At 42.7% G+C, this 23,884-nt stretch overlaps 1 protein-coding gene across 1 annotated transcript in view; it reads right to left on the bottom strand.

Moving 5' to 3' along the window:
• The window catches only part of ACVR2B (activin A receptor type 2B), a 187,824-nt gene that overhangs the window by 4,604 nt on the left and 159,336 nt on the right, over positions 1-23,884 (bottom strand). Inside the window, exons 4-9 of the mRNA XM_060782620.2 lie at positions 22,320-22,471; positions 16,899-17,042; positions 11,706-11,849; positions 10,124-10,272; positions 3,279-3,393; positions 2,681-2,819 (exon numbers count right to left, since the gene is read on the bottom strand). Coding sequence (XP_060638603.2) covers positions 2,681-2,819; positions 3,279-3,393; positions 10,124-10,272; positions 11,706-11,849; positions 16,899-17,042; positions 22,320-22,471 — 843 coding nt within the window. The remainder of the gene's footprint in view (positions 1-2,680; positions 2,820-3,278; positions 3,394-10,123; positions 10,273-11,705; positions 11,850-16,898; positions 17,043-22,319; positions 22,472-23,884) is intronic.

Raw genomic sequence — 23,884 nt, 5'->3', positions numbered from 1 at the left:
AGTAGCAGCCAATAGTGAAAGGACCAAGGTAGTGACATCTCCAGCTCATCCCTTGTTTTGGTATCAGCCAGCACGTCAACGACTTAAATCAAGAAATAGTTTTTTTAGATCTACAGAGACACTCGCTGGAACACCTCAGCAAGTGAGAGTCCAAAAGTGGCAGGCTCAAACCCAGAACCTCAATCCGTAGGTGATACCAGATGAGAGACTCCCCCCTGGGCACACAGAAGACTGGGCGACTTGGAAGGCACTGAACAGACTGCGCTCTGGCACCACGAGATAGAGAGCCAATCTTAAGAAATGGGGCTACAAAGTGGAATCCACAACATGCGAGTGCAGAGAAGAGCAAACCACAGACCACCTGCTGCAATGCAACCTGAGCCCTGCCACATGCACAATGGAGGACCTTCTTGCGGCAACACCAGAGGCACTCCAAGTGGCCAGATACTGGTCAAAGGACATTTAATCAACTACCAAGTTTGCAAACTTTGTTGGTTTTTTTTTTTTATCTGTTTGCTTGTTTTGTTCTGTTAGAAATGTAATACAATGGTCTGGTTGCCCCTGACACGAATAAATAAATAAATAAATAAATAAATCCACAACTAGTTGGAAAAAGAAGTGAATGCTTCTACTCACCACTCCATGCTTTTAAAGACGTGGAATGTGACAGCTTGGGTGCTATTCAAGACCATTTCTGTAGCATTACATTATGATTTGGAGGCAGAAAACACTCATTTATCTAGATTATGATCCCATTCTCTGGGCATCAAAAACTACAAATATGTTGCAGCCAATACTGAAAACACAGACACAATACTCTAAAAGAGAATAAAGCACAATGGCTTGTATCCAACACTAGCGGAGCGAGCATATTACAGGCGTTGGCATTGTTCCATAAACAATCGTGCAACCAACAGACAGCAAGCTCATGTAGTAAATTACATAGTCACGATAAATGGGGAAAATTTTGTGCAACCAGAATCAAAGTATTGTATTTGACATTTTTATAATGAATAGAAACCCATTTCAAATAAAACCAAATATTCAATCAGAATATTATTTTTAATAACCACATAGAGAGAAAGAGTTTAAAATGCCACCAAACTCAGTCCCCTTCCACACAGCTGTATTATATAATCCACACTGAACTGGATTATATGACTGTGGACTCGGATAACCGAGTTCCAAGCAGATATTATGGGTTATCTACCTTGATATTCTGGGATATATGGCTGTGTGGAAGGGCCCTCAGAAAGCTCTGAAAGGATGAACAGAGCTTTCACCTCTTTAAATGAAACCTGACAGCAAATCATACAAACTGTAGATGATTATTTACTTAGGTGAGTTACTCACAAGGCGAAACTCTATTCCCTGATCTACTTTTCAGTTGACCAGGAACACCACTGTCTTGTCTGGCTTAAGCCTCAAATTGTCTGTTGTCATACTGACATTTTTTGTGTTATTTCATTATCCACTAGTTCGGGTACCTGGCGTTGCCTGGGTTATTTGAAAAAGTTATTTTTAATTGTACAATATGCATAAGGTTGTGGGTGAACTACAACTCACATCATGACAGGTTAACCCCAAAAACCTCCATCAGTACTTAAAGTTTGTTATGTTGGGGTTCAGTGTGCTCACTAGTTGTACAGTAAAGTACAACTCCCACTATGGTGAGTCAGTCCTCTCAAACCCCTCCTGTAGATTGTGTTAGTCAGGGGGGTTCTGGGTGCCAAGTCTGGTCCAGGTCCATCATTAGTGGAGGCCACAGTTTCTCTGGTTGTGGGTGAACTACAACTCCCAGAAATGAAGGTCAGTTCCCCCCAAACCCCTCCAGTAATCCAATTTTGGCATATCAGGTATTAGTTCCAGGTCCATCGTTGGTGGAGTTCAGACTGCTCAGAAAGGAAGAAACCATGAAAATGAACAAAATTTGGCTCCCACTATTTAAAAACTCTAAAATCGTCGAAGGCTTTCATGGCCGGAATCACTGGGTTGTTGTAGGTTTTTTCGGGCTATATGGCCATGTTCTAGAGGCATTCTCTCCTAATGCCTCTAGAACATGGCCATATAGCCTGAAAATCCTAATGCCTCTAAGACAGTGGTTCTCAACCTCGGGTCCCCAGATGTTTTTCGCCTTCAACTCCTAAAAATCCTAACAGCTGCTAAACTAGCTGGGATTTCTGGGAGTTGTAGGCCAAAAACATCTGGGGACTCCAGGCTGGGAACCACTGCTCTAGAACATGGCCATATAGCCCAAAAAAACCTACAACAATCCAACTCTAAAATCATAACAATAAATAAGGAACGCTCAAAAACAGGGGAACTCCAGACAAGAAACAATCAGGGACAGCTAATCACCTCTCCACAAAGGCAGTAAGAAGCCACACCTGAAACTGCTCGGCCATTTAATGCTAATCAAGGTGGCCAATGGAAACATTCACACCTACCACAAACAGACAAGAGTTCTTTCTCCCACCCTGGACATTCCACAGATATATTATAAACCCCATTTGTTTAGTTTCCAACAGACCTCACAATCTCTGAGGATGCCTGCCATAGATGCAGGCGAAACGTCAGAAGTGAATGCTTCTGGAACTTGGCCCGACAGCCCAGAAAACACACAACAACTTGGCAGAATTATTTCTGAAACTCTAAACATAACAGAGGTTTTGATACTCACCGTCAGCTCCTTTGCATCTGGAGACCAACTCCCACAGGACTAGTCCCATTGCATACATGTCTATTCTTAGGAAAGCGTCTCTCTGGAAGTTTATAGCTCCCTCTAAGACCTCAGGAGCCATGTATCTCCTGGTTCCCACCTGAGGCAGAAAAACAACTTTAGTCATTGAGACTGAATGGCAACAAAGGAGGAGGAAAGGCTGGCCACTCTCAATGAAAATGTTATTACCCTCCAAAAGTACCCGTATTAACAAAAAAGCAGAAATTTACTCTTTGTGTTCCAAACTGAACGACTTTATGAAGTTAGTTAAAGCTGCAAGGATTTCAATAGGGAAACTCACTCATGGCATGGCTATGAGCTATGAAAATTGAGATAAGAGGCTAGATAGCTCTTTTCAGGTAAAGCACAAATCAAGACAATTTGGGAGAGATAGTAAACCTGCAAGGCTATGTAGTAATTTTATTTAGCTTGGAGAAAATGCAAGCTACAGAACAGAGGCACCAGCAAGAGTAATGTTTCTTAAACTAAGGAAGAACTATTCCTGTTGCAAAAGGAGGTGACATGAAATACGAGCTCTTTGTGAAGTTTCGGTTGTTACCTGTCCATGGGTATCTCCTGGAGGTTTTCCAGGTTCAAACCGTACAGCCAATCCAAAGTCAGCTAGCACGGCTGTCAAGTCACTCTTCAACAATACATTTTTGCTCTTGAAGTCCCTACAAAAAGAAGAGCAGCAATGAAGGAATAAAGAGGTTTTTAACATACCCCACATTTTTGAAATACAACAAAAGATGCAACCGATCAATGATTGCACTTGGCAACAATCTTCTTTTGTGTATACAGGGATTTCTGCAAAAATACAGAGATTTCAAGCAGGGGAAAGAATAATAAACAAAACAAAGAACTTGGAAAGCAGATCATCCTACAGGACAATCTTCGGAATTCCCTTCTCATTCCACTGCCAGAAGGGACAGAGAGTTTCATCTATGCTGATGATTGTGCCATCACCACTCAAGGAGGGAACTTTGAAATAGTTGAAGCTCTCTGAAGCTTTAGGTGCTCTTATTGCCTATTACAGGAGAAAGCAGCTGATTCCTAATCCATCTAAAACGTAGACATGTGCTTTTCACCTTAAGAACAGACAAGCATCTCAAGCTCTGAGGATTACCTGGGAAGGAATCCCATTGGAGCATTGCAGCACACCCAAATACCTGGGAGTTACTCAGAACCATGCTCTGACCTACAAGAAGCACTGCTTGAATATCAAGGAAAAAGTGGGTGCTAGAAAGCTGACTGGCACAACATGGGGATCACAACCAGACACAGTGAAGACATCTGCCCTTGCACTTTGCTACTCTGCTGCTTAGTATGCATGCCCAGTGTGGAACACATCTCACCACGGCAAAACAGTGGATGTGGCTCTTAATAAGACATAGCACACTATCACAGGGTGTCTGTGCCCTACACCGCTGGAGAAATTATACTGTTTAGCTGGTATTGCACCATCTGACATCCGTCGGGAAGTAGCAGCCAATAATGAAAGGACCAAGGCAGTGACATCTCCGGCCCATCTTCTGTTCGGATATCAGCCAGCACTGCAATGCCTTAAATCAATAAATAGTTTTCTAAGATCTACAGAGATGTATAAATATCTGAGAGGAAGCCACAGGGAGGAGGGAGCAAGCTTGTTTACTGCTTCCATAGAGATTAGGACAAGGAACAATGGCTTCAAACTACAAGAAAGGAGATTCCATCCGAACATGAGGAAGACCTTCCTGCCTGTGAGAGCCATTCAGCAGTGGAACTCTCTGCACCGGAGTGTGGTGGAGGCTCCTTCTTTGGAAGCTTTTAAACAGAGGCTGGATGGCCAATTGTCAGGGGGGATTTCAAGGCAATATTCCTGCTTCTTGGCAGGGGGTTGGACTGGATGGCCCATGAGGTCTCTTCCAACTCTTTGATTCTATGATTCTATGAGATACTGATAGGAACACCTCAGCAAGTGAGAGTCCAAAAGTGGCAGGCTAAAACCTGGAACCACAATCCATGGTTGATACCAAATGAGAGACACCCTCCTAGGCAAACAGAAGACTGGGTGACTTGGAAGGCATTGAACAGACTGCACTCTGGCACCACGAGATGCAGAGCCAACCTTAAGAAATGGGACCACAAAGTGGAATCCACAACATGCGAGTGTGGAGAAGATCACGCCACAGACCACCTATTACAATGCAGTCTGAGCCCTGCCACATGCACAATGGAGGACCTTCTTATAGCACCCACCAGTGGTAATCCAAGTGGTCAGTGACTGCTCAAAGGAAATTTAGTATAATGCCAAGTTTTTAAAACTTTTTTCTTTTTTAAACACATTACAACTGTATCCTCGGTTGGCTTCTGATACGATAAATAAATAGCTCTCCAGACAATGTTTTCCTTGAGAAGCTCAGTTACAGTTTCTAAGCAGCCCGATTCCTTTCAGAGAGAAGATTATATTGGGCACACATCTTTGCCCTTACCTACCCAAGTAAAAGTCCTGCTTATTAAGTCATTCCCAGACTTTCCAGCGTTTTCAATGGGGGTGGAGAGAAAGGGATGCATATAATTAAATTACAGACCTTAGGCAGCAGATGGCAAGCCCATGTGTGCTCAGCATTATAATTCTCCTGCCATCAATTCCGTTCACTGTGGCAACCCTGCCGGTCAGATCGCAGGACAACTGGGCGGAGGGAGGGGGGGCATGCGAGATAATTAATGAGGGCAGATACAATTGTTTTCTGAAATGTCCTGTCAGAATCTGTTACAAAAAGAGACACCGCAGCAAAGAGAGCGAGCGTGCAGGCAGCGGGGTAGGGAAGAGTTCAGTGCATTCCCAGGGCACAGGGTGCCTTATGGGAGGACCGTCCCTGCAATTTCGGAAGGGAAGCCAGAGTGCAAGCTCTCTCTCCCCTTCTGCTGGAGGCATGCTAAAAATGGGAGCACAGATTCAAAATATGCTTATTTGCAAAACCGGAGCGGAGGTGGGGGGGAAATGTGACAGTCCCTATTAAGCATTGAAATTGTTGGATAATTTCATTGTATTGCTTTTATAAACCTGCCTGTTGGCTTAAAGATACTTGCTAAGGGATTAAAACAGTGGTTCTCAACCTTCCTAATGCCGTGACCCCTTAATACAGTTCCTCGTGTTGTGGTGACCCCAACCATAACATTATTTTAGTTATTGCTTCACAACTGTAATTTTGCTACTGTTATGAACTGCCATGTAAATATCCAATATGCAGGATATATTTCTGCACACTGGACTAAATTTGGCACAAATATCCGATACACCCAAATTTGAATACTAGTGGGGTTGATTTTGTCAATTGGGAGTTGTAGTTGCTGGGATTTATAGTTCATCTACAATCAAAGAGCATTCTGAACTCCACTAATGATGGAATTGAACCAAACTTCCCACACAGAACTCCCATGACCAACAGAAAATACTGGGTTTGGTGGGCATTGACCTTGAGTTTGGGAGTTGTAGTTCACCTACATCCAGAGAGCACTGTGGACTCAAACAAGGATGGATCTGGACCAAACTTGGCACGAATACTCAATATGCCCAAATGTGGTGTTTGGGGTAAAAAAAAGACCTTGACATTTGGGAGTTGTAGTTGGTCGGATTTATAGTTCACCTACAATCAAAGAGCATTCTGAACCCCACCAATAATAGAATTGGTCCAAACTTCCCACACGGAACCTCCATGACCAACAGAAAACACAGTGTTTTCTGATCGTCTTTGGTGACCCCTCTGACACCCCCTCGTGACCCCCCGCAGGGGTCCCGACCCCCAGGTTGAGAACCACTGGATTAAAAGAACCTGCAAAAACTGTTTTGCTTCCTTATTGGGAAAGTGTTGGCTTCTTAAGGCTTCCCACAAGGCAGTTTGTTGTTCATCACTTTTTAAATTAAGATTTTTATTGTTTGCTTTCAAGTTCTTTCCAGTCTATGCTGACCCTAAAGCGGGATTCATTTGGAAGGCATTTGTCATTGCCTTCCTCCATGGCAAAGACTACGTTGTAAACATATATTTTGGTACAACAGAAACAATGAGGAGGCAGTTCTCAAATAACAAAGTCCCAAGCCATTTTACTGACTCTATTTAATAGAGGTTGCTTTTGACAATTTTATAAGTTTTATATATTACTGATTTTATATGTTGATGTACTGCATTTTTTTTTGTGTTGTATGGCACCGTTGTCCACTATTCTGTAAGCCACCCAGAGTCCTTTCGGGAGATGGTGGTGGGGCATAATGTTTTTATATGTATTGTCAAGGGCTTTCATGGCTGGAATCACTGGGCTGCTGTGAGTTTTTGGGGCTGTATGGCCATGTTCCAGAAGCATTCTCTCCTGGCGTTTCACCTGCATCTATGGCAGGCATCCTCAGAGGTTGTGAGGTCTGTTGGAAACTAGGATAATGGTGTGTGTGTGTGTGTATACACCTTGCAGCTTCAAAGCCTGGCCACCTTCTTTCACACCTACCTCGAACAGACAAGAGTTCTTTCTCCCACCCTGGACATTCCACAGAGATCTATCTATCTATCTATCTATCTATCTATCTATCTATCTATCTATCTATCTATCTGAGAAAGAACTCTTACCTTTTCAAGGTAGGTGTGAATGAAGGTGTCCAGACTCTGAAGCTGCAAAGCTATTAAATGCTAATCAAGCTGGCCAACTGAAACCTTCACAACTGCCTCAAACAAGAGTTCTTTCTCCCACCCTGGACATTCCAGATGTATAAACCCCGTTTTCCTAGTTTCCAACAGACCTCACAACTTCTGAGGATGCCTGCCTTAGATGCAGGCGAAACGTCAGGAGAGAATGCTTCTGGAACATGGCCATACAGCCCAGAAAACTCACAACAACCCAAAGTATTTATAATTTTACTACTACTACTACTACTAGGTACAGAATAATATTGTCCTTCAAGGCCGTAGCCGAGGAGGCGGGGGGGGGGGGGGGTTAAAAGTTTAACCCTGCCCTGAAATGTGTCAGGTTAAAAAAGAAACCCGATTTACTCATGATTTGATTAACCAGTTAAAATTCTTGAGTATACCAGGTTTTGCAGGGGGGGGGGCGTACCTTTGGGGATATTAGAACCCTTAACCCCCCCCCCCTCCCCAGCTAGGGCCCTGTTGTCCTACCTAGTACATGCCTAAATGTCAGCTCTTATGTCCCCATCAGAAAGACCTCAAGCCCCAAACTAATATGGGTCTATGAGGAATTTGGTGTCAGAATGAGAATTTTAAGAGATTACTCATTTTTAAATGTATCTTTTTGCTTTTTTTGGGGGGAAGACACAACAAAAAGGAGTGTGTAATAAACAAAATAGAAAAGAAACTTCTGCATTGTTCCACTTCTTGCCTGCAGTATATTCTTACTGCACATTAGAGGGCAGTGCTGCACCAAAAAGCCTGAGCAATATTTTTCACACTTGCTACAATGGAACGCTTTTCCTTTCCCATGGAAGCCCTGCATGAAACAATAAAATAACTGTGCAGCCCATTATAGGACAGGGGTATACTTCTGCATGGGCCCTGAATCCTTTCTTGTGGCTTACTGATTTTGTCCCCACTGTTGTGTGAGGACAAAATAGCCACACATATGCTGCCCTATGCTCCTCAAATGAAAAGTGAGACACAGATTTTCATTCCTTGCCCTTTATCCCTTCCACTCTACAAATTCCTTTCCCTGTCTTGATCACCATGTTTACAATACCATTCCCCAAGATAGCACCCCCAGGTGTGTTGCACTATAACTACAATGATCACAGCCGCTGGTAATGGTGTCGTAGAGTTATAGCCCAATGCATCAGGAACACCACATTGCTTTTCAACATTCTTTGTGTTTAAATAATACCGCTTTGTATTTAACGTAAGCAAAATTAAAAAAAAACAGTCTTGTCATAATGTAAAGGTGATATTGCTTTGTTCTCTATTCTCTTGTAGCACTTCTTTGTTCTGCGTTCTGTTGTAATTTGCACTTGTGGCATGCACCAAGCAGGGATTGCTTGAGAGATGTCTACCTGCCCCTTCTTTGTCTTTAATACTCAAAGCAAGTTCCAAGACTGGCTCCTACATATTCAAAGGAGCTAATACAACTTCAGTAAAACACCTTTGTTGTGCTTGCAATGCATCACAGAATCCTAGAGTTGGAAGAGACCTCGTGAGCCATCCAGTCTAACCCCATTCTGCCAAAAAGCAGGGAAGTCATATTCAAAGCATCCCCGACAGATAGCCATCCAGCCTCTGTTTAAAAGCATCCAAAGAAGGAGCCTCCACCACACTCTGGGACAGAGAGTTCCACTGCTGAACAGCTCTCACCGTTAGGAAGCTCTTCCTAATGTTCAGGTGGAATCCCCTTTTCTGTAACTGCACTATTCATAGAAAGAATCACACCACACTGTCCTTTTAAGGTAAAGGTTTCCCCTGATATTAAATCCAGTCGTGTCCGACTCTGGCGGTTGGTGCTTATCTCCATATCTAAGCCAAAGAGCTGGCATTGTCCATAGACACCTCCAAGGTCATGTGGCCAGCATGACTTCATGGTGTGCTGTTACCTTCCCACCAGAGCGGTACCTATTGATCTACATGTTTTTAAACTGCTAGTTTGGCAGAAGCTGGAGCTAACAGTGGGAGCTCACTCAGCTCCCTATATTCGAACCAGCGACCTTCCGGTCAGCAAGTTCATTATGGCAGAGATTAATGGGAGAAAATCCATTTCAAGCTCAAGGGGTAGCCAATGGATCTGTTACAACGGGGACAACAAATCCATTATTTGCTTGATAGCCACATTTCCCACAACTGGTCCAGGCGCACAATGTCCAATGCCAAGCCTCTGCTAGGAAGAGGACTCACTACCTGGGTGGCACAATGAAAACCCTGGAAGGCAAAGTGACTCATAAAATTTTGCCTATCTCTGAAAATCAATTATTTGGCTGATCAAAGTCAATCAACAAGAGTAGGAAGGTTTTAGCTCCTTCTCTCTTCCTTTTTGCAAGATTTTATATCCAGATATGGTATTTTAGAACATTTCTTCATTATGTGCACATTGGTTTTACAACCTATATAAGATCTTCAAAAATGATCCTGATTCTAATTCACGATCCCACTTGCAAGAAGGGAGATCCAGATTGTGAGAAACGTCTTGCTGAACTATTTCAGTTCCCTCTAGCACGCAACTAGGCAGATGCTTTTCGGAAACTCACAAGAAGTGTGTGTAAAGATCTAGTAGACCTCTCCTTCTGTCTGGTAAGAGATATGTTGTGAAAGATAACACATGCGTTCTGTCATTCTCCCAATACAGAATTGGCCTGGCATTCCAGAAACTACATCATAGATGCAGAGTGTGATATTTCACTAAGAGCCATGTTGCAATTATCTATGCAAAAAAGAAGAGACATGCCTGTGTGCTATAGCAGGTTTGTGTCCTTCTCCTTTACACCAAGGGACATCTTCATGCAGGTAGGAGAGTCCGTGAGCCATTGTTTCGGCCATATGACAGAGTTCATTCCAACTGATAATGTTTCCCTTCAGGTAGTCAGTAAGAGAGCCCTGGAAGGAATTCAACAGAAAATATCACATTTTGTCAGAGACCCTTATTGGAAGTAGTTGTTTACAAAGCATACTATAGTGGGAATGGACACAATCCAAGGAAAACTGAGCACTTTAAGATATATATATACATATACATATATACACACACACACACACACACACAAAGGTAACGATTAAGTCGAGTAGTGTCTGACTCTGGGGGGTGGTGTTCTTATCCATTTCTAAGTCAAAGAGCTGGCATTGTCCGTAGACACCTCCAAGGTCATTTGTTCGGCATGGAGTGCCGTTACCTTTCCGCCAAAACAGTACCTACTGATCTAGTCACATTTGCATGTTTTCAAACTGTTAGGTTGGAAGGAGCTATGGCTAACAGCAGGAGCTCACCCTGCTCCCCGGATTCGAGCTGCCAAACTATTGGTCAGCTAGTTACAGCCTGTGTTGGATGGGGTTACACTCCCCCTGAAGACGCAGCTTGGGTGTGATCTTGGACTCATTGCTGAGCCTGGAACCCCAGGTTTTGGCGGTGACCAGGGGAGCATTCGCACAGATAAAACTTATGCGCCAGCTGCGCCCATAACGTTGGGAAGTCTGACTTGGCCATGGTAGTCCACGCTGTGATTTTAGTAATGAGACACTGTGAATTTATACTTTTATTGGTTTTATTTTATCAAATATTATTTATGCTAAATGTTTTAATTGTTCTTTGTTACTGTAGGCATCAAATTGTGCCGTTTGTAAACCGCCCTGAGTCGCCTTCGGGCTGAGAAAGGCTGTATATAAATATGGTTAATAAAATTATTATTAATAATAATAATACTCATAGCTCACCACTGATTTCGTAATGCTTAGGTGGACAGTGAGCTGGGCTGAAAGTCGGGTACTCACCCCAACCCAGGCTTCAAACTGTCAACCTTTCAATTGGTGTGATCTTATTGTTGCTGGTGATTAACGAGGTGTGCTAAAGCCCGGCCCTTTTTTAATGTCAGGAGCGACTTGTGAACCTGGTGTGAGAGAATTGGCCGTATGCAAGGACGTTGCCCAGGGGATGTTTCAATGTTTTACCATCCTTGTGGGAGGCTTCTCTCATGTCCCTGCATGGGGAGCTGGAGCTGACAGAGGGAGCTCATTCACGCTCTCCCCAGATTTGAACCTCCGGCCCTACTATCATCAGACAGGCAGGTGCACTCCAAATTTCCCATCTATAGAGAAGGGAAATTGGAGTGAATGAACTATAAGAATTTAGCACTTTTGTAATACAAGGATGGAAAGGTTGAAGACTACATATAAAAGGACCTGACCTGTCCTAGCTCTATGCAAGGGGAGACAGATGGGGGAAAGTGAACTATTTGTCATTTTATTTATTTTTACTTCAATTTACTTTAGGCCTTTTTGTAGCTACCGAGATGACAGGGTATTCACATCTCTCTTACCTTGTCGTGAAAAGCTGTGATCAGCCACAGCTCTGTCTCCAGGTTGGTTCCTCGCTTCTCTGCTGCAATAAACTGCAAGAGGTTTTCATGCTTCATGCCTGGGGTGTTGAAAATCTCCCGCTCGCTTTGCCAGGATTGCTTATCCTACGAGGGAGGGTGGAAGAAGGAGGCAGGGAAGAAAAGAAATGGTTGGAAAAACAAGTCCTATGCATCTGCAATATCATCCTGTTGTTATAGATCAGTGATGGGAATCATGCTGCTGGCCAGCGGTGATTACATGCAGTGCTCAGCAGTCCTGGCCAGCACAATAAGTGATGAAGAATATTGGGAGTTGCAGTCCAGCAAAAACTAAGGGACCATATATTTCCCATCAATCTATATAAATACAAATGTAATGTTCGTTTGTGGGATTAACAGAACTAAAAAACCATTGGATGAATTGACACCAAATTTGGACACAAGACACCTAACAACCCAATGTATGTCCTTCACTCATAAAAACACTGAAAAACACAGCAGAAGGGAATTAAAAAGCCACCAAAAGCTAAATGACGAAAAGCTAAACGACAATACAGAAAAAGGGAAGAAAGGGGGAGGAAGGGAAAGAAAAAAAGAAAGAAAGAAAAGAAAGAGGGAGGGAGGGAGGGAGGGAAAGAAAGAAGGAAAGGGATAAGGAATCATGGAAGCAAAGAGAGAAGGAAGGAAGGAAAGAAGTAGAGAAGGAAGAAAGGAGAGAAAGAGGGAGGGAAAGAAAAAGGGAGAAGGAAGGAAAGTTAGAGAAGGAAGGAAGGAGAGAAGGAAAGAAAAAAGGGAAAGAAGGAAGGAAAGAGGGAGCAAAGGAAGGGGAGAAGATGTAGAGAAAGAAGGAGGGAAGGAAAGAAGGAAAGAGAAAAGGATGAAAAGAGAGACAGCAGAAGAGAAAGAAAAGGGGGGAAAGAAGGAAAGAGATAGAAAAGGATAGAAGAAGAAGAGAAGGAAAGACGGAAGGAAGGAAGGAAGGAAGGAAGGAAGGAAGGAAGGAAGGAAGGAAGGAAGGAGTGACGGAAGGAGGGAAAGAAGGAGGGAAAGAAGGAGAGAAAGAGGGAAGGTTGGCCACAGCAACGTGTGGCGGGTACATCTAGTCTATATAAATACAAATGTATTGTTCGTTTGTGGGATTAACAGAACTCAACAACCACAGAACAAATTGACACCAATTTTGGACGCAATACAACTAACAACCCAATGTATGTCCTTCACTCAAAAAAAATTGAGTTTGTCATTTGGGAGTTGCAGTTGCTGGGATTTATAGTTCACCTACAATCAAAGAGCATTTTGAACACCACCGATGATGGAATTGAACTAATCTTGGCAGATAGGACTCCCATGACCAACAGAAAACACTAAAAAGGTTTGGTGGGCATTCACCTTCAGTTTGGGAGTTGTAGTTCACCTACATCCAGAGAGCACTGTGGACTCAAACAATGATGGATCTGGACTAAACTTGGCACGAATATTCCATATGCCCAAATATGAACACAGATGGAGTTTGGGGGAAATAGACCTTGGCATTTGAGTGTTGAAGGTACTGGGATTTATAGTTCACCTACAATCAAAGAGCATGCTGAACCCCACGAATGATAGAATTTGGGCCAACTTTCCACACAGAACCCACATGACCAACAGAAAATACTTAAGGCCATCCATCTCCTTTCACCAGGGCAAGAAAACGTAATCAAAGCCCTCCTGACAAAGAGCCATCCAGCCAGATATATATGATTCACACATAGATTTGAAAGGGACCCCCAAAGAAGGACAACTATATATTGCATGTTCCAGAGTAGGCAAATCAGACAATTTCCACATCAACACTGGCAAAGAAACAACAAGAAATACTGTTTACCCACAAGCATAAAGAAATTACATATATTAGAAACCAACACTTTGACATTACTTTATGTTCCAGATCAGCAGACTGGGCCACAGCAATGCCTGGCAGGGGACGGCTAGTATAATATATAACTTCCTAGCAGAAATCACTGGAATCAACAAGAAGTTTTGTGATTTTAAGATGAACTTTTCTTGGATGGAGCTGGGAAAACAGTCACGATATTGTTGAAGGCTTTAATAGCCAGAATCACTGGGTTGTTGTGTATTTCCAGGCAGTATGGCCATGTTCCAGAAGCATTCTCTCCTGACGTTTCGCCTCCATCTATGGCAAGCATCCTCAGAGGCTGTGAGGTCTTTTGGAAAGTGGGAAAATGTGTTACAGTAAGCTGTGCTAAAGAAAAACCTTATGATGTTAATTATTATGAGCAGCTGGTAATGTAGATCAGCCAGCATGTTTGGGCCACACTCGATGGAATATAACTGTATGGATTTTAGAATACAGTTTGGAGAAGCAATATGCTGCTTTGAAAGAGATGTAATATGCTGTAATGTTCTAACAGCGATGCTCCTTACTGTGGTGGAATAGCTATTTACTCAAGGTTTATGTTTTGCTCGCTCATTCGAATGAAGATGAAGACTTATTCTGTGTTATTTACAAGGACTATGCAAGTTTGTTACACTGTTTGATTTTGTATGCAACACTGCAAGTTTATGTTTTGCCTCTGCTAATAAGAGTAAAGTTTTTCTGTTCCTTTTTCCTATGTGCCTATTGCATTGGACCTGGCTAAAACCCGCTTCTGCTCAACAAAATGGGGTTTATATATAACTATGGAATGACCAGGGTGGGGGAAAGAACTCTTGTCTATTCAAGGTAGGTGTGAATGAAGATGGCCAGACTTTGAAGCTGCAAGGCCATTCAATGCTAATCAAGCTGGCCAATTGCAACATACCTCAAACAGACAAGAGTTATTTTTCCCACCCTAGATATTATTCCACAGATATATAAAACTCATTTTCCTAGTTTCCAACAGACCTCACAACCTCTGAAGATGCCTGCCATAGATGCAGGCGAAACATCAGGAGAGAATGCTTCTGAAACATGGCCATACAGCCCAGAAAACTCACAACAATCCAAAGGTTTTGTAATCTATACTACAACTACTAAGGTAAAGGTTGTCCCCTGACATTAAGTCCTGTCATGTCTGACTCTGGGGATTGGTGCTCATCTCCATTTCTAAGCCGAAGAGCCCGCGTTGTCCATAGACACCTCCAAGGTCATGTGGCCGGCATGACTGCATGGAGCGCCGTTACCTTCCCGCCGGAGCAATACCTATTGATCTACTCACATTTGCATGTTTTCGAACTGCTAGGTTGGCAGAAGCTAGGGCTGACAGCGGAAGCTCATGCTGCTCCCCGGAATCGAACCTGCAACCTTTCGGTCTACAAGCTCAGCAGCTCAGTGCTTTAACTCACTGCGCCACCGGGGGTTCCCGACTACTATACAACTACTAGGTAGTAGTATATATACATCTGTGGAATGTCCAAGGTGGGAGAAAGTATTCTTGCCTGTTTGAGATAGGTGTGGATGTTTCAATTGGACACATTGATTAGCATTTAATGGCCTAGCAGTTTTGAGGTCTGGCTTCTTACTGCCTGGGGGAATCCTTTGTTGGAAGGTGATTAGCTGTTCCCAAATGTCTCTTGATTTAGACACCATATAATATTAAGTAAAAGGTTTTCCCCCTAAGGTTTCACCTTATGCACCCACAACCGCAAATTAAGTAAGATTTAAGCAAACCATGTAGAGTAATTAAGAAAAATAGCTGCAACTCTATGCACCTGGGAACAATTCTTGTTGAATTCTGTGGGGTTTCCTTTTGACTAGACATGATGGAATTGCGCTGTTAAAATTTAGCTTGAGGTATTCAAAAGAGACATATAAAAGGACAAGGCCCATGCAGACGCTAACCAGATTTAAACCTTTTTTGTGTATAATCTTAACAGTTACATCTTTCTAATCTGGATTAGGAGAAAATATCCCACTAGTTAGTCACGAGCTGGCCTAGAACAGATGACATGGAAATCGCCTTCTGTAAATCCATTGTGGCAAACAAATTGTGAAGGATTAAAGCATAAAGCAGAATGCCTAAAGATTTCTCAGCGTACAGCGACACCACAGGCATAAAACTAGTTCAACTATGAGCATGCCTTGACTTAGGGGAACTCTATAGTTTTGTGGATATCCTGAAATGGATTAGAAATCTGTAACTAAGACTATTTATTGTCGAAGGCTTTCATGGCTGGAATCACTGGGTTGTTGTAGATTTTTTCCGGGCTATATGGCCATGTTCTAGAGGCATTCTCTCCTGACGTTTCGCCTGCATCTATGGCAAGCATCCTCTGAGGATGCTTGCCATAGATGCAGGCGAAACGTCAGGAGAGAATGCCTCTAGAACATGGCCATATAGCCTGAAAAAACCTACAACAACCCTAAGACTATTTAGTATCTCCTTCAAACTCCCAACACCAAGGAGCTTCTGAACTTGCTGACCGATTCAAATCCAGGGAGCAGGGTGAGCTTCCGCTGTTAGCCCCAGCTTCTGCCAACCTAGCAGTTTGAAAACATGCAAATGTGAGTAGATCAATAGGCACTGCTTCTGTAGGAAGCTAGCGGTGCTCCGTGCAGTCATGCTGGCCACATGACCTTGGAGGTGTCTATGGACAACGCCGGCTCTTCGGCTTAGACATGGAGATGAGCACCAACCCCCGGAGTCGGACACGACTAGACTTAATGTCAGGGGAAACCTTTACCTTTACCTTGTATGTTGTATATGAATATCAATAGGCACTGCTTCTGTAGGAAGGTAATGGTGCTCCGTGCAGTCATACCAGCCACATGACTTTGGAGGTGTCTATGGATAACGCCGGCTCTTCCCCTTAGAAATGGAGATGGGCACCAATCCCCAGAGGCAGACACGACTGGACTTAATGTCAGTGGAAAACTTTACCTTTATCTTAAATCTACAACTGGTCCTTTATTTATCAGAGTGGTACTGCTACTTCATATTATGGGCTGCTGGGGTTGTAGTTTGATATCCTAAGCTCCCAGAGTCTGGAACGGCATCTAAAACAAGCCAGAGACTATTTCCATCATATCTTGATTTATGTAGGAGTGAGTTAGTGGGCATCACCAATGCTGAGGACCTTGCAATCCATATCAAGAGCATTGCTCCTGTAAGCAATTATTTGCCAGCTAGAGACTCAGAATATGGTTAAACTCCCTGCTTCAAGCTGCAGGTGAAAAAGATGCAATTCCACACTCACCTGTATGGGGAAGATTTTCACTGCTACATAGTCATTCATCAGCTGCGCCTTCCAGACGCAACCAAAGCGGCCTCTTGCCTTGATCTCTAGTAATTGCAATGGCTTAAGTCCAACCAGAGGAGACGGCGGTGGCAGCCCTGGGTCCTATGGAGAAGAAGTGGACAATGGTATGAATAAACTGAAGCAAAGTTGGAGGTTGCTAAGATGCAATAAAAGCAGTTACATTGACAAAGTCTATTCAGGACATTTGCAAAACAGGAGCAGTAGAGAAAGGATATACCAGTGGATCCCAACCTTTGGTCCTTCAGGTGTTCTGGACTTCAACTCCCACAATTCTTAATAGCTGGGATTTCTGGAGGACCAAAGGTTGGGAACCACTGGGATATATCTTTGTTTCCAGATAAGTTCTAATTTTCTATAATTGCTTGAAAATAATGGACTCTCTCTGCACATTTCCTTCCCTCGGATCTTATTCATTCATCCAGAACCAAACTCCAGTTAGCAACTAAGAAAAAGGAAAGAGGGGTCAATTAAAAGACAAGAAAATGTAGGGATTTTAGGTAAACAGGGCATAAGTACAGCTGCAGAAACCAGAGTTCTTGTCTTCCTCATCTTTTTGTTGTCATTGTTTATTCATTTATAGAATCACAGATCCACTGGTATATCCTTTCTCTACTGCTCCTGTTTTGCAAATGTCCTGAATAGACTTTGGAAGTGACCTCATGGGCCATCCAGTCCAACCCCCTGCCAAGAAGCAGGGAAATTGCATTCAAAGCATCCCCGACAGATGGCCATCTAGCCTTTGTTTAAAAGCTTCCAAAGAAGGAGCCTCTACCACACTCTGGGGCAGAGAGTTCCACTGCTGAACAGCGCTCACAGTCAGGAAGTTCTTCCTCATGTTCAGATGGAATCTCCTTTCTTGTAGTTGAAGCCATTGTTCCGCACCCTAGTCTCCATGGAAGCAGAAAACAAGTTTTCTCCCTCCTCCCTATGACTTCCTCTCACATATTCATACATGGCTATCATGCCTCCTCTCAGCGTTCTCTTCTTCAGGCTAAACATGCCCAGCTCTTTAAGCCGCTCCTCATAGGGTTTGTTCTCCAGACCCTTGATCATTTTAGTTGCCCTCCTCTGGACACATTCCAGCTTGTCAATATCTCTCTTCAATTGTGGTGCCCAGAATTGGACACAATATTCCCAGTGTGGTCTAGCCAAGGCAGAATAGACGCAGTACTCCAGGACACAATATTTAGTCACTTCTGGCTCTTTGTGACCTCATGGGCCAGCCCACACTAGAGCTCCCTGTCAGCCGTCACCACCCCCAGCACCTCCAGAGTCAAGCCAGTCACTTCAAGGTCAACATCCATCCATCTTGCCCTTGGTCGGCCCCTCTTCCTTCCATTTTCCCCAGCATCATTGTCTTTTCTAAGCATTCCTGTCTTCTCATGATGTAGCCAAAGTACACTCTCTTTGCCTCTAATATCCTTCCCTCCAGTGAGCAGCCGAGCTTTATTTCCTGAAGTATGGACTTGTTGGATCTTCTCGCAGTCCAAAGCACTCTCAGAATTTTCCTCCAACACTACAGTTCAAAAGTGTCTATCTTCCTTCACTCAGCCTTCCTTATTTTCCAACTCTCACATCCATAGGTTACTATGGGGAACACCATTGCTTTAACTATGCAGATCTTCATTGCCAGTGTGAAGTCTCTACTCTTCACTATCTTATCGAGATTGGTCCTTGCTCTCCTCCCAAGAAGGAAACGTCTTCTGATTTCCTGGCTGCAGGCTGCGTCTGCACTCATCTTTGCACCTAGAAATAAAAAGTCTGTCACTGCCTCCACGTTTTCTCCCTCTTGTCTTCATTCATTTTATGTTTCTAACTGCTGCTTCTTGCTTAGCAGATTTGCTTTTGTTTTCAGGCCTTTAGGTCTAAGCTCAGACTTCCTCAAATTGCAGCTGTTCGGGCCTCCAATTCCCAGAAGTTCTAGTCAGCTTGTTCAATGATCACGAATTCTGGGAGTTGGAGACCCAAACAGCTGGAGGGCCACGGTTTGATGATGCCTTCTTTAGCTTGTACTTTTACCACCTCTGGAAAGAAGAAGATGTTTTTAGTCAGCTCCTTGTGAGCACATCTCTTGGGACTTGAAAACTTATTTCCCCCTCCCCTCAAAAGTTTATGTTTTCCTCATCTCCTTTATTTGCAGTGGCGCAATGGGTTAAACCCTTGTGCTGGCTGAACTGCTGACCTGAAGGTTGACGGTTCAAATCCATGAGACGCGGTGAGCTCCCATCTGTCAGCCCCAGCTTCCCATGCAGGGACATGAGAGAAGCCTCCCATAGGATGGTAACACATCCAAACATCCCCTGGGCAATATCTCTGCAGATGGTCAATTATCTCACACCAAAAGCAACTTGCCGTTTCTCAAGTCACTTCTGGCATGATAAAAAAAATCTCTTTTATGTTATTGAAGTTTTTCTCATCTCCTTTCACGTTATTTAAATCCTTTCTTCCCTCACCCTTTTCCTGGATAATACATACTTGGAAATATGTAATTGTTGCCTACATATATACATTGTGCTGAAAGAAAATGCGCAACATTCCCTCTTTCCTGTACATAAAAGTATTGCCATAGCAAAATTTGGCCTTGATAATATTAAATGGAGCATGTTGTCCAGGCCTACATTTGAAAAGGAAGATCATATGATGTGTCCTCAATTTAAGTCAATAACCCCATACTATTGTATTCCTTCCATACAAATCCAAGGTTGCCTTTTTAAGAAAGGCCATTATGGGCATTATATCTTGCAATAAGTTTGGTTTTCTACCACTGGTTCTGATTAAAAGCATTCCTTTGGAAAGTAAAATCAGGCTAATGGATTCTCTAAAAACAATCTTTCAAATGGAAAGTGAAGAAACTTAAAGTGGCCCTTTCAAAACAAACACAGAAAAAAAGTAATGTTTCAAAGGTTTGGGTGGCTTAGACTTGTGATTGGCCTAATTCCATTTTCCTCCCCACTGAACTGAATGCAATTAAAACAATCTAGCAAAACACTATGGATGCTTCCAGACAGCCCTTTATCCCAGGACTATCTGCATTTTACAAATGCAGATGTTCCTGGGGGGCTGTTCACACACATGCCAGAAAGTGTACGCTTTCTGGGGTTCGTGTCCAGATGTTGTATTGGGACTTCCCAGTACAACACCAGGACACCATAACCTCCACCCCAAAAGCCCTAAAACCCCTTACCTGGCATCCATTCTAGTCTTGCTGGAGCTCTCCCAGCGCATAGTAATGACACGCCAGGAGGGGTGTGTGATTTTACTCCCCCCCCCCCCCACTCTCGTGGCGTGTCATTTCTATGCACCAGGACACATCTTCAGCTCATCCCTTGTTTGGTTATCAGCCAGCACATCAATGACTTAAATCAAGAAATAAGTTTTCTAAGATCTACAGAGACACTCGCTGGAACACCCCAGCAAGCGAGAGTCCAAAAGTGGCAGGCTCAACCCCAGAACCTCAACCAATGGCTGATACCAAATGAGAGACTCCCCCCCCCCCCAGCACACAGAAAACTAGATGATTTGGAGGGTGCTGAACAGATGGTGCTCTGACACCTCAAGATGCAGAGCCAGTCTTAAGAAATGGGGCTACAAAGTGGAATCCACGACATGCGAGTTTGGAGAAGAGCAAACCACTGACCACCTCCTGCAATGCAACCTGAGCCCTGCTACATCCACCATGGAGGACCTTCTTGCGGCAACATCAGAGGCACTCCAAGTGGCCAGAGGACAAAGGACATTTAATCAACTACCAAGTTTGTGCGCTTTGTGTTTTGTCTGTTTGTTTGTTTTGTTCTGTTAGAAATATAATACAACTGTCTGGTTGCCCCTGACACAATAAATAAATAAATAAACCGGGAGAGCTCCAGCAAGACTGTAATGGAGGCCAGGTAAGTTTTTATTACTTTTAAAAGGGGTTTGGGAGAGGGAGGGGTAGGATTCCCAGAGTTTTCTGGACTAATTTAGTTCAGAAAACTGTGGGAATGGTGTCTGAACCAAAAGTACTGGGTTTATCACATGCCTTCCAAGAAGGCACAGAATAAACCCACTATCTAATTAATTTGCCACAAACCAGGGTTTTCCTGGTTTGTGGCGAATTAATTCGGGATTATCCAGAACATAATCTGGACAATCCCCTTTTTGTTGCAGAAGTTTCCGCAGGTTTTTTTGTCGTGTCAGGAGTGACTTGAGAAACTGCAAATCGCTTCTGGTGTGAGAGAATTGGCCGTCTGCAAGGTTGTTGCCCAGGGGACGCCCGGATGATTTTGATGTTTTTATCATCCTTGTGGGAGGCTTCTCTCATGTCCCCGCATGAGGAGCTGGAGCTGATAGAGGGAGCTCATCCGCCTCTCCCCGGATTCGAACCTGCGACTGTGGGTCTTCAGTCCTGCCGGCACAGGGGTGCCACCGGGTGCAGTTTAGATCCACCCTAAGAAAGGTTCCAACTGATCCTATCCTGACAGTGCTACAAGGGTTGAATGAAAAGTAATGCCTCCTGCTTCGTTACTTGGGTTTGGATGGGAATATTTTAATAAATCAAACACAGAAATAATCCTTAGAATGTGCTCTTTAACTACCACTATTCACTTTTCCACATAATCACCAGACAATTGGATACATTTCTGGTCACGATGAACAAGTTTACTGAAGCCATCATGGAAGAAGTTGACACTCTGTTTCTGCAACCCATTGTGCACAGATCTTCCTATAGCCAAGCAAAGCAATAATGTGACCCACACGTTCTTGTGAAACGCTGATTATGCTTGAAATTTCTCTCTGAGTGATACGACGATCATCCTGAATCAATCTGTCAACCTTTTGCTTGTGAAACTCGGTGGAAAGAAGGAAGGAAGGGGGAGGGAAGGAGGAAGGAAAGAGGGAAGGAAGGATAGAATGGTGAGAGAGAGGAGGGCCTGGGAAAAGAGCCCAAGGGGCCACATCCGGCCCCCAGATCTGGGTTTGCCCATACCTGCCTTAGGGTCACTATAAAATAAAATCAGCTTGAAAACATATAACAACAACTTCAATGTTAAATGCAACAAACTAAACTGTGTTTTGTATACCCAAAGCTTTTTTTCAGCAGAACTGACACTTGAATTGATCTGCATGCTGGAAACCTGCTGTTCCTTACACCATGGGATAGAACAGCAGTGGGATAGCTGGACGTCCTATTCTGATATGAATATTTTCAGCCATTTTAGACAGCTGTATCTGAGGTTTGTTCAAAGCATGGTAGCCATGGGAATTTGCAGAACATCTTGGTGCAGCCAACCACTTCTCAGAGACAGTTTGTAGAACCTGAAAAAGTCTTACCATCTGAACCCACTGTTAACTGTTAGATCTAGCTCAGTTCTTACATACCTCACTGATATCAACATGTCCGTACGGCGGCTTGCGATGACGGTACATCCAGAAGGCCAGGAGAATGGCGATGGAGAGGGCAATGATTGGAAGCAGAGAGTAAACCAGGATGTTGAGCAGAGAGGGAGTTGGTGGAGGTGGCTCATAGACAACTGGGGGGGAAAAGAGGATAAGAGTATAAAGATGATGGAATGGCTGTTGACTCCTGCATTTTGTCTTCAAAATGTTTATGGAGTATGAGACAGCTATCCCCAGCAAAAACCAAGTACTTCTGAAAAAATAATAATAATCTATATAAATAAAAATGTAATGTTCGTTTGTGGGGTTAACATAATTCAAAAACCACTGGATGAATTGAGACCAAATTTGGACACAATACACCTAACAGTCCAATGAGTGCTCATCACTCCTAAATACGCACACAGACATACACAAAGCCCCGGCAGAAGAGACTTAAAAACCCAAAAAATACACACATATATACATATACACATGCACTCGTATAAATATGCACATGCACACATTCATACACACACACATATGTATGTATGTGTGTGTGTGTGTGTGTGTGTGTATATATATATGCACAAACAAAAATATACACACATACATATACATACACACATATATACATATACACATACACTCGTAAATATACACATGCACACATTCATACACACACACACTTATATATATATATGCACATACACAAATATACACACATACATATACATACACACATATATACATATACACATACATTCGTAAATATACACATGCACACATTCATACACACACACTTATATATATATATATGCACATACACAAATATACACACATACATATGCATACACACACATATACATATACACATGCACTCATAAAAATATACACATACATACATTCATACACACACACGCATATATATATGCACAAACACAAATATACACACATACATATACATACACAAATATATACATATACACATGCACTCATATAAATATACACATGCACACATTCATACACACACACGTATATATTTATATATGCACAAACACAAATATACACACATACATATGCATACACAAATATATACATATACACATGCACACATACATACACGTACATATATACATATACCCATGCATAGACACACATATATGCTTATAGACAAGAACACACATGTACACAATATGCATGTACACATATAAACACACAAATGCACATATATATACACCCACAGATAGATAGATAGATAGATAGATAGATAGATAGATAAATAGATAGATAGATAGATAGATAGATAGATAGAAGCACACATATATACACAAAAATATACACACAGAGAAACACATATATAAACACACAAAACACATATACACAGACTAGCTGTGGCAGGGACAGCTAGTAATAACAACAATAATAATAGTTTTTGAATACATTTATATTCCCACTGAAACCCAAGGCAATTTACAAAAATTAAAAGAAAAGGATATGCAATGAAAGAAATAAACCTATTTAAGTCATTGTTGAGTATAATTAAATCAGCTACAGAATTAAAACCT

The sequence above is a fragment of the Anolis sagrei genome, chromosome 6 (genome assembly GCF_037176765.1).
Source record: "Anolis sagrei isolate rAnoSag1 chromosome 6, rAnoSag1.mat, whole genome shotgun sequence".
NCBI lineage: Eukaryota > Metazoa > Chordata > Lepidosauria > Squamata > Dactyloidae > Anolis > Anolis sagrei.
This window is presented reverse-complemented; position numbering and strand designations above follow the sequence as displayed.